General features: G+C 38.8%; 2 protein-coding genes across 2 annotated transcripts; both read right to left on the reverse strand.

The window, feature by feature from the left end:
- Nucleotides 1–260: 260 nt before the first annotated feature.
- Nucleotides 261–2,708, reverse strand: LOC144667226 (adenosine receptor A1-like). Its single transcript, XM_078528630.1, has 2 exons — nt 2,620–2,708; nt 261–1,311 (listed from the first exon to the last, which is right to left on the reverse strand). Exons 1-2 carry the CDS (start codon nt 2,706–2,708, stop codon nt 261–263), a joined length of 1,140 nt encoding a protein of 379 aa, XP_078384756.1.
- Nucleotides 2,709–5,157: 2,449 nt separating this feature from the next.
- On the reverse strand, nt 5,158–11,656 carry LOC144667227 (adenosine receptor A3-like). The gene is made up of 2 exons (XM_078528631.1): nt 11,628–11,656; nt 5,158–6,226 (listed from the first exon to the last, which is right to left on the reverse strand). The coding sequence occupies exons 1-2, from the start codon at nt 11,654–11,656 to the stop codon at nt 5,158–5,160; spliced, it is 1,098 nt and encodes a 365-aa protein (XP_078384757.1).
- Nucleotides 11,657–11,765: the final 109 nt, after the last annotated feature.

Consider the following 11,765-nt stretch of genomic DNA (forward strand, 5'->3'; position numbering starts at 1 on the left):
ATTTCCATCCTAGCTACCCGCCAGCAGTCAGAGACGCTTGTTAACAGCTTCAGTGCTTCACCTTCAGTACAGCAATTTTTAATAATGAGAAGAAATTAACAATAATTTATTAACAATATACTAAACAGTTAGTAGAAATTATGCAGTGACCCTTTTTTCGCAGTACTAATGTAACATATCATAATATTGCGTCGTCTATCTGACTTTCTTCTGTGTTGCGGTTGTTGATGCCGCCAATGTTATTCTCTTGCATCAGTGCTTTAGTTGCTTGTTGTTGTTGCTGCTGTTGCTTCGAGAGGGGTCACAGTATTCAGCAAAGTTCCAAAAACCCGCAGTTTAAAGTGTTCAGCATATGCATCGGTATAGCTTTTTCTAAGCAATATTTCAGTAAACGCTACGCGAAACTGCCTCATTCTGACACAGTAAATAACAGGGTTCATTAGAGAGTTGAGAATTGTTACAAAGCTTGCAGTGTAAAAACAAATATATGATGTATTAACACCACTGATGGTGGAAGTGACAAGCAGTATGCGAACAAAAAATATTGGCAAATAGCTCAATAACAGTATCAAAATAACACAAGTTGTTAACTTCAAAGCTTTCTTCTCCTTTAAAAATTTCCGTCTGGCTTCCACTGAGACTTGATGGGATGCGATTTGCTTCTGATGACGACGAACTTCGACATAAACTGCAATCTGGCAGGAAATGATAATGGCCCCCCAAAGCGCTAAGAAAGTATTGTTTGTGGTTAGATACATCTCGTTGTCCGTGATCACCAAAGGAATAGTTGCAGCTAATGTTATGATCCACGCCAGAGCCGATGAAGCGAGTATCCGAGCTTTAGTGACCATGGTTGTGTACACAAATGAGTGTCTTATGGCTAAATACCGCTCCACACTCATTAAAACCAGGTGAGTAATTGATGCTGCACAGAAAAGTCTGATAATATTTCGTGTTAACTTTTCCAGGAAGCAATATTCTTCGGACGTGTCGCCTTTCAGAGTTGATATCCGCATTGCAACAAACCAAGGTTGAGAGATAACTCCAGTTAAGCCATCAGTGACCGCTAAACAGCCCAGCACAATGTTGGATTTGGTTTTCAGTCGTGGTTTGGTTTTCACAGCGACAATCACCAGCACGTTGAACAAAGTTGTCAAAGGACAAGTTATAATAGCACAAACTATCAAAAAGACAAGCACCGCGTAAGCTTCTGTAGTGGTGTCATCAAGTTTTCCTCCCAGAAGATTATACATTACACATTCAGCTGGTATGGTCCCGCTAGGCGAAGCCGCGCTTGAATTCATGACCTCTCTGCTTCAATTACCGCTCTGTGCTCTGTTCTCAAAAAAGCACGAACGTAAAGTCTTTGTGTGGTTATTTTTGGTGGTTCGAAAGATTGCGAACAAAGAAACCCGCAGTCTTTAATTAGAACCTATTGTGGTGTTGCTTTTGATACCGATCAAGCCATTGTAAATCTTCGACAGACACTGGTTATTTATTATGCTAGCGTGGTTCTATTGTTGAAATATCTTTGAATTTGCCGCGTAATATAATGCTTGAGTAACGTTTAATGCAAATACAAAACTCCAAGGTCACATTCAACTCGCCAAATTTTGGTGTTAAGACTAGAATTTTAAACTTTCTATTGCGACCGGACCTAACATATCTAAACGAAATAAAAGCAAGGGAAAAGAGAAGAGAAAATTGGCGTATATGCACGGCCACACAACTTTATCTTCCGGCTTTTTTAAAACATAACTGTGAATAAATGAAGTAGCTTTAGCTTAGTTTTTCACGGTAAACTTTGCTTCATCACTGTTCACGGTTTAATGTGATAGTAAATTTAATAGCAGTTTTCGCGAGTTTTCGCAGTGGTTCTTCAAAAACGAAAAGTATAAAATAGATTCCAGGTCACGTACGGATTTAAAAAATTGTACGGAACGTGTCTCTGGCCGGACACAGATGACGTCACTCTTTACAGTGGAATCCCGATTCTCCGAACCCTCGATTTTACGAACTTTGCCGAGCAAAAGTTTTTTTCTTGGGTTTGCTTGAACGAGTCGGACACTAATTTTACCTCCGATTTCTCGAACTCAGTTACGATTTTCCAAACCAATTTTCTTTTCCCTTGAAGGTTCGCGGAGAAATCGGAAATTACTGGAATTCCGCTGTAAAAACAAAAGGCAATAAAGAATACCTAAACAAATACAATGGCTCGCTAAAAATGGTTATTATAGCGTGTTCTCGTTTGCGTCAAGAATCGAACACTATGAATGATCCTTAGGTAAAAAGGCCGATTCTCGGAACATGTGGAAAATTTTACCCTGTCTGGCAACAGCTTATAATTAGTAGGCCTACATTGTCAAACTGTTATTCAAAGTAAATACCGAAATGGCTGAATACAAACTGCACACAGTCTCAACCCATAACATGTAGTCCAAAGGCACTTGTGACTTCTGTGTATTTCAGATTAATTTTTTTATAGAAATAATCGGACGGCAGTTAAAAAAAACAAGGCACTATTTTTAGAAGACATCGTCTCGCAAACTAAATTCGCTGCCCATCTTACTGTTCTTTACATGGTGTACTAATTGGAAACACGAATATAATTACAGCTACTTGCTGACAGTTGCTCTCGCTAATGTTATAGGCCCTGTTCGGCCTTTGCAGCCGTCAGTTGTATGAACTTTCACAACAAATGCGATCATGCCGTTTTTCCGATTGGGGGGGGGGGGGAGGTTAATTTCCGTGTTAACTCGTATATGCGTATTCGGAAGTTTTCTATGGTGTTCGGAGAATCCGAGGTTTTGGTGTGATGTTTGGCAGATGCGCAGTCAGCCGGACAGCAGTGAAGTCACTTTTGAGCAATGAACCTTCGATCAGTATAGTTTTTTTTTTTTTTTTCGTAAAACAAACAAACAAACAAACAATTGCTGGCAAACTGAAGTTTGCGTTTCTTTCCACACTTTTTGCTGTGTTGGTGTGCGACCGAAACTTGCTGGATTCGCGTGTTAAGCCTGGTTTTCACTACCGACGCAAGCACAAACGTAAGCATAACAGCTCTTATTTCACCGTGAAAATGGCTTTGATGCAGGCATAAGCACAAGGGCAAACACAAACACAAAGATCAATTTTTTTCCCTTTCTTGTGCTTGCACTCGCGTTCGTGTGAAAACGAAAAACTAAGGTCTGGCCGTGTCTTGCCAATTAAAGCACTCGTTCCAGATTCCCATTCGTCTGAGTATTTGAACAAAGTTGCGGAGGCTGATTTTGATAAAAGTTTTTCGAGGTTGTTCGGAAGAGTGTAGAGTATTTAAAGACAAACAAAAAGGCACAAGCTTGGGTTCAAACAGCAAAAGAAATTGGGATGACTACTTCACACTTTAAAAGTATCTATAAACTCAAAACGTTTCGTTTTACTCCTTTTTTGTAGCTGCTTTCGCTTTCTTTTTCACAAGAGTAGAAAAGACAACGACACTCCACGCATGAGTTTTCTGCTTCCATAAGAATGAATGAAAGAATGGACGGCCTCCAACTAGCAAAAATCGTGTTTTTATGCCTCACTTTTTTTATTATGTTTATGTCGACGTTTTTTTCACTTGCAATTAACACTTATGCTGGCACTTGCGCTTGTGCTTGCGTCGCTAGTGAAAACCAGGCTTTATAGAAAACTAGTACTCAGCAAATGTCTAGATATTTGTTGTTTCCTCCAGCTTTGCCACACAAAATGGATAACACAAGGAATGAGTCATAACACTTAGTTCCCTGATCAAGTTGTTTTTCTGCATGTCTTGGACTCCGGGACATAATGCACATGCTCAATTTCTTTCAAGTCATAAATAACGCAGGACTGATGTCGAATTTAGAACTGCCCGTGAAAACCCAAAAAGTTATGTTCAAACCGTGCGATAAAACATATTACTGGTCAAATTGAATCCTCCGCCGCTTCACGGTTGAAACTGTACTTTTTTTTTTTTTTTTTTTTTAGGAAAAAATTGCCGACTCGAAAATTAAATTCAAGAACGATGAAAATTTCACGAAAACAAAAACATTCCTCTACCTTCCTAGGCAAGCCACCCAAAAACTTATTAGCGAAACCTCTTGAAAGGCGATAAGACTTATTTTACGTAGGATTTTGGCTTTTAATTAATTTAATTTGTCGTGAACCCGGATAGAGGAGACTCCCCTATCCGCGAGAGGGTACTCCCAGATGAACGGGACCGGCATGCTCGTCGTCTCAAATTACGGATTTTGGTCTCATTATAGGTTGTTCAGAACAGGAAGTCATTGTAGCTCATGTTGGTCTGCATATTAAAATGGTATCCTTGAGGGGTAAAAGTGCTGTAATCAAATAAAAGCTCACACGTGTACGCATTCCGGACCCACTTTTCATTAAAACAAGATTGTCACTTAATTAAGGAGGCTCGATGTAGTTTTTTTTAGCCGAAGGGTGGTTGTTTTGAAATATAAAATTATCTAGGAAGCCAATGTTCGATTTTTGTCAAAATACACCATAATGATCAAATATGACCAAATTTTAATTTTTTACCCGTCACTTAGTCACAAAGGTTACCATTGATCATTATGGTGTATTTTGGCAAAAATCGAACATTGGCTTCTTTGATAATTTTAATTCTAAATTTTAATTGGCTAAAAATACTACATCGAGCCTCCTTAAAAACAATAGCAAAGCCAAACGGGTGAACATTGGCCTTTAAATAGTTATTGTAGCTTTCTTTATCGTTATTAAAACTAGTCAGTCCACATATATGATTGATTGATTGATTGATTGATTGATTGATTGATTGATTGATTGATTGATTATTACATCACTTGAATATTATGACACTCGCTGCCTACCTGTTGGTGCCGGCGTACCTCGCGACTGGCATGGGTGTAAGTAATCGGCGTAACGGCGTAACGAGAATCGGCGTAACGAGACTTTTTTCTGTTATTTTTTTTGCATTGAACTAAATTAAATTCCCACTCTGCAAGACTGGAAGCTAATTTACATGATCTCTCGACCATATTATGTAAAACTGGACAAACAAACAAGCAAACAAACAAACAGTAAATATAGGCCATAAAGAGCGCCTATATCTTCTTAAGCCTTCGAGGTTGAGGTGGAGCCAAGATTTCGAGTGAAGATTTCGTCAATTTACAGAAGAGCGACTGCCCTTGCCGCTTCTGTTTCTTGTCCTCCTTCAAGCGGTTTTTCAAAGTTCAATGCTCCGAAAACTTGCTTTTCAAACTGTCCTGCTCGTGTATAGTTTTTTCTAAGCAATATTTCAATGAACGCAACGCGAAATTGCCTTATTCTGACACAATAAATAATAGGGTTGATAAAGGAATTTAGAACTGCTATTAAGCTTACAGTGCAAATAGTAATGTGTGCTGTATTTACAGATGTAATTGCAGAAGTCATAAGCAGTAATCGAACAACAAGTAGTGGCGCAAAACACAAAAGTAGTATAAATATTACAGTAGCTGTTAATTTTAAAGCTTTTTTCTCCTTTAAGAATTTCTGTCTGGCTTCTACTGAGACTTGTTGGGCAGCGATTTGTTTTTCGTGGCGACGAGTCTCAACGTAAACTGTAACCTGACAGAAGACTATAGCGGACATAAGAATAAATAGGCCAATGTTGTTTATCGTTAAGAAAATGTTATTGTCTACTATGAGTACAGGAATATTTGCAACAACTACCGTGATCCACGTCAAAGCGGACGAACCAAGTATTCGAGCTTTAGTGATCTTATTTATGTAAGCGAACGAGTGTCTAATGGCTATATACCGTTCCACGGCAATCAAGACCAAGTGACGGATCGATGCTGCACCTAATGATCTAATCACAATTCTCGATAACCATTGCAGCGTGCAATGTTCGTTGGACGTTTCACCTTGTAGGGTTAATATCATGATGGCGGCAAAAATAGGTTGGCCGATAACTCCCATCAACACATCAGTGACGGCTAAACAGCCGATTGCAGTGTTTGAGTTGGTTTTCAGTCGCGGTTTGGTTTTCACAGCGATCATCACCAGCGAGTTCAAAACAACGGTAAAAGGACAAGTTATTATGTTCACGACTGTTAAGAAGACAAGCACCGCGTTAGCCCCTGCTGTAGTGTGATCAAGTTTTCCACCTAGGAATTCGTAGACTTCACATTTATGGGATACTGTCACGTTTGTGGAGGTTACGCTCAAATTCATGTCTTCTCTGTTGTGATCACTTGAACTCGTTTATTATGTACTGAGCAGCTCCTGCTTGTTAAATGAATTGTGGAAATATAGGCGACAATATTTATCATGTTGAAGGGACAAAAAAAAAAATAAAGTCAATTAAACTGGCGTATTTTACGAGACGAAACAAACAGTGAATACAAAACAAGTCTTCTTCATTTACCCGTGCGATGTATATTTTTAAATTAAAGGCATAGCTAAACAAGAAAACACTGTCGCATAAACACTGTTTCGGAGGCAAATGTTTTGTTGTTTAGCCACGTGGGAAACAGATGTTGCGGAAACAGAGTTTGCTTCTTGGAAACGACAAATATGTTTTTGCCACAGGCCAAAAACATTTCTGCTATCCGGACACAATTTTTTTCAGAAACATATGTTGCCCAGTTAAGTCACCATTGCAACCTGCGATTATGCCTCTTCCTCTCTAAAATCAAAGGTCACTTTGAGACTACGACTATTTTGCAGCAGATGAATGAAATAATAGTTTTGCTATTTCAAAAAAAATACAGTACCGCCTGAAATCATATCAGTGATAAAAAACTGCTGGCATTAATATCGTTGAGGCAATGTAAATTTACAAACGATACGCTTTTTCCCGGGTGTAATTATGAGATGGCATTTGGCCAGTCACGTCTTCAATTTGTTACGTAATGTTTGATATGATCTGGCTAGTCACGTTTTCAAATTGTTATGCAATGTTTTATGATATGCGCTATCCACTCGTCAGCGGATTCACAAATTTTCTAACTGGAACTGAATGCTGGGGTGATAGGTGGAAGGAGTCAATTGAGGTCACCTACGATTCTCCAATTTACAAAGTAGACGTAAAAAAAAGACGCCTGATCGCAGGTTACAGAGCACTCTCGTAGTGCAGAAAGTGCAGCAATGGCTGAAGCCAAAGCCGAAGTAGAAGAGCCAGGTCAGAGAAAATGAAAAGGAATGAGGAAAGTGAGTTGAAATTGCAGACGCAATGCTCCCTACTCAGAAAATATAGTCTAACGCACTTCGAGCGAATGTATGAAATTGAGTCCTGAGAAACTGTAACTCAAGGAAGCAAAATACCTCACTCGTCGCGAGAAATCTCAAGGTCAGGCCTAATCCGAGGATGATATCGGTGAGGGCATCCTTGTGTCCCTTTTGTTGATCTTTGGACAACTAATCTCGACAAGGCAACAAAGGTAATGACGTCCATACGCACGCAATGTTTAAACGCTGGCAGGTCTTCAGCTGCCAATATCTGTTACAATATACCTGCATAGGACCCTCTCTCCGCTCTTCTTCTAAACCAATCACTTTCTGGGCCTTTCTTAGGAATTCGTTCACTTTCGTCGTCCCAAGAAGCTATTACCACACAAAAAACAGATATTTTTCAGCTTTTGTCGCCGACGCTATTTTGAAGCACTCGTGTTTACATTTATTGTGTGTGGATGAAAATGTGCCAAATTCTGTTCAAACTTCTTCCGAGGTTAATATTCTTATTATACGCAAATGTGACACTTTTTTTCGGAACACTATTTCCTCATTTATAGCCACCCAGCCGGGCAGCAAAACATTTTCCTTGCTTCCCGCTAATTTAGCCACCTAGGAGACATGACAAGAAAAAATGTTTCTACAAAATCTGATGTTTCCTAGTTTTGCCAAGCCGCAGGGTCTTCATCCTGTTTTTTTTTTTTTTTTGATTAAATTTGAAGTTTTTTTTTTGGGGGGGCGGGGAGCGGCCCGAAAATCTCCATACCTAACAAACTTTGGTAAACCCATAAAGCTGAAGGCACAGGTATTTTTGCTGTGTTTTTTTTACTGCCCAGTGAAACACTCCAACAAAATAATTTCTTAGCCCTGAAAACGGCATCATCGAATAAATTCAGAGATACATAAAGGGCAAAATAAATAACTATGAGGGTCCGCTTTTAGGCTTGGCTAACGATTATTTACGCAGAAACATTTTAAGTTTTCGTTGCGAGTTACTTGCAATTGAAATCGGATTGTTTTTTTCTATATATGGCTTGCCAATACCAAAAGAGTTACGATAACAGTAATAAAAAGAAGTGAAGTACGAGCAACGATAAAACGGAATAGTTCGGCGTAAATTCAATTTTTCAGCCACACGGATCAATAACAAGTTGACGCCATTGTAGGAAGCGACGCTTCGCAAATTTCAAGCTGCATGCAAATATAGCCCGTAGGGCGAATTAAAATACAGACAACGCGTGAAAGAGCTCGGCGACACTACCGCAGCAAAACATCTTATTATAATAACATTTATTATCCAGCTACTTTATCTTACTTCCAGTTGCTTTATTTTACTTGCATCTTTTATCAGTCAGTTTATTGAAACCTCATTCGCTTAAATTTGGTGTCATACACGATTTTTTTACGCAAAAAAATTGTCGATTTTGTTGCACTGTTAGCTTTTATCGATAGCTGAACAGTTGAATTCTAATTCCTGGATAATTTTATTGGTCACTGGACTAATTTTGAGTCATTGAGTTTTCTTAAATGTGTACGTTTAAGTTTGATCTAAAGGAAGTTATTGTATCGCGATAAGGCTTCAAAATTTGTTGCACGGTGTTCGCTGTGTGAGTTTAAGGAAACGTGAACGAGACAAAATTTTCTTCCAGTTTCTACTGTGCACAATCTGGGTTGTGTGTCCAACAAAAAGTGTTAACGGGGCGATCCGACACAAGTGCGTTATTAAGTGGCTGTCCAGTTAAGGTGACTCGATCGAAATAAGTGACGTGCTGTATGCCTGTCAAAAATGTCTAATAACTTCACCATTTCTGACTCGATTTCCTTCAAACTTTCGCATTTTACTCGAAATTTATCGAAGAATAATACGCCCGTCAATATGTCGATGTAACTATCGTGAGTTTTGCGCGATGTTAAATTTATTGAACACACCTATTTGGATAAAACTGCTATTTACAGAAAACTGAGCGCTAAGATTTCGTTTAAACTACTGCAATTAGCTCATTATAACATCTTATTCCGACTCTCCAAGTTTCCGAGAAATCGTCGGAACAGAAACCTCGATACAATTTGATCATCAAAAAGTTAATCTCGAGCAAACTTCGAGGCTGGGAATGCTCCAGCGCTTCCACATTTCGCCCAAAAGTACCATAACCGAAGGCAAAGAAAGTTCAATTCATCAGTTTTGTTAGCTCCAAATCACATTCACCTATTTGCAGCGATGAAAAGGTTTGAGCAAATACTATAAACTCGCCATTTGCGCCAAAATGTAGTAACTAACCGTACGAATTGCTTAAAACAACCGGACCATTAAATTGAACATCTTACACAAACTTTGCGCTGCTTTACGTTTCTGGAGCTGCCTTGATTTGGATGAAATAATGTTTTAAAGTGAAGCACTACTCCAACCCTATTGTGAACACGGCCATGTTGTTGTTTGGATTCTGCAGCTAACGCTATGCAAATTTCCTTGGAATTTATAAGAATTTGAAAAATTTGCACATGGATAAGGGGGGTGCATTGACCTCAGTTGCTTCATGTTCTGATGTCAGAGGTGTCCTTAATTTATGCCACATGAAATTTGAAAAGGGTTGGTACTAAAATTGAAATTAACACATTGTAGTCTGTTTATTGTTATTCAAATAACCGCTGTCTTATGGGGTAAAATGCACCCTCCTTTCACCCTCCTTATCCATGTGTGAACTATTCAAATTCTCACCAAATTCAAGGCAATTTGCATAGCGTCAGCTGTAGAATTCAAACGACAACTTGGCCGTGCTCAAAAGAGAGTTGGTGTAGTGCTTCACTTTAAAAAATTAATTCGTCCATATAAAGGCACCTCCAGAAACGTAAAGTAGCGCAAAGTTTGTGTAAGATGTTCAATTTAATGGTCCGGTTGTTTTAAGCAATTCGTACGGTTAGTTTTCATGTAATTTAGAAAAACGTTAATTTGGCGACCTTCCTACATTTTGGCGCAAATGGTGAGTATATAGTATTTGCTCAAACTTTTTCATCGCTGCAAATAGCTGAATGTGATTTGGAGCTCACAAACCTGATGAATTGAACTTTCTTTGTCTTCGGTTATGGTACTTTTGGGCGAAATGTGGAAGCGCTGGAGCATTCCCAGTCTCGAAGTTTGCTCGAGATTAACTTTTTGATGATCAATTTGTATCGATGTTTCTGTTCCGACGATTTCTCGGAAATTTGCAGAGTCATAATAAGATGTTATAATGAGCTAATTGCAGTAGTTTAAACGAAATCCTAGCGCTCAGTTTTCTGTAAATAGCAGTTTTATCCAAATAGGTGTGTTCAATAAAGTTAACATCGCGCAAAACTCACGATAATTACATCGCCATATTGACGTGCGTATTATTCTTCGATAAATTTCGAGTAAAATGCGAAAGTTTGAAGGAAATCGAGTCAGAAATGGTGAAGTTATTAGACATTTTTGACAGACATACAGCACGTCATTTATTTTGATCGAGTCACCTTAAGAGCGGTCTGGCGAGTCAGTTTCGGGTCTCTCGCGCTTCTACATACGTGAGCAGATGTAAGATATATATGCATTGAAAAAGTTTATGAAAGCGATTTCTTTTTCTAAGATTTCTATACTGAATTAGTTGCAGATGTAGTTTGTAGGTCAAGTTTCCTAGTTTCAAAGTTTTTTAAGTAACCATGTATGTGAAAAGGGGGATGTACAAGAAAAACACGGTTTTTTGTAAGCTGGGTCGAGGATCTGAAATTTATCAACAAACTCAAGTAGCGGCTTTTTCATTTTACTCTAGTTAAAAAAAATAGTCACTGGTGTTCATTTCCCTGTATATAGAAATCGTCCCCGAGATATTTTTAGCCACTGAGTAAGCTTCAAAATCCAACTGGCGAGTATGCGCAGTCGCGTCGTGTGTCATATTTCTGAGATGAGAAAATCGGACTTTACCAGATGTTCTCTTCTGAAGGCAAAGATCTGCGTAAGATAATATCCGACAAAAATCCATTCACTGCCAAAACAACCCCGTAATAGCGAAATGCGCAAAATAGAGGCGGCACTTTCTAATAAAAAGTTTGCTACTCCAGCATGATGTCTGTATATACCCACTTGTTTCGTATTGACCATTATTAAAGCAATCTCACACTTTTTAAGTTAATTATCGCTGCTTTGTACTCTGTAGTAAATAATTAGAAACCAAACTTTCTATCAAAAAAGTGTCTTTCTAAGTAGGCGTGGCACGGATACAAGGTGTCAAAGGAGTGCGCCAAACAACCAAATGGATCTGGAAATTAGCTTGAGGGAGGCTCTCTGCTAGGGACTGGAGGGGGGCAAGTTGTTCCTCCTTTATCGAAATGAAGAAAGCCTACTCAAATGCTAATCGGGTTTAAAAAGGGGGTTAATGCAAACTTACAAGTACTATCTTCCTTGAACCAACCTCTCCCAACGAAAAAGTATAGTAGCCATTATACATTCTGTCCTCAGGCTTCCTCGATCATTTTGGTCAGCAGCAAAAAAACTGAACATTGATTATTACTGCTGCCCAAAAGGAAGGACTCTTTGAAAAGCCCTCCTT

The sequence above is a fragment of the Oculina patagonica genome, chromosome 10 (assembly GCF_052425735.1).
Source record: "Oculina patagonica isolate OP01 chromosome 10, crgOcupat, whole genome shotgun sequence".
NCBI lineage: Eukaryota > Metazoa > Cnidaria > Anthozoa > Scleractinia > Oculinidae > Oculina > Oculina patagonica.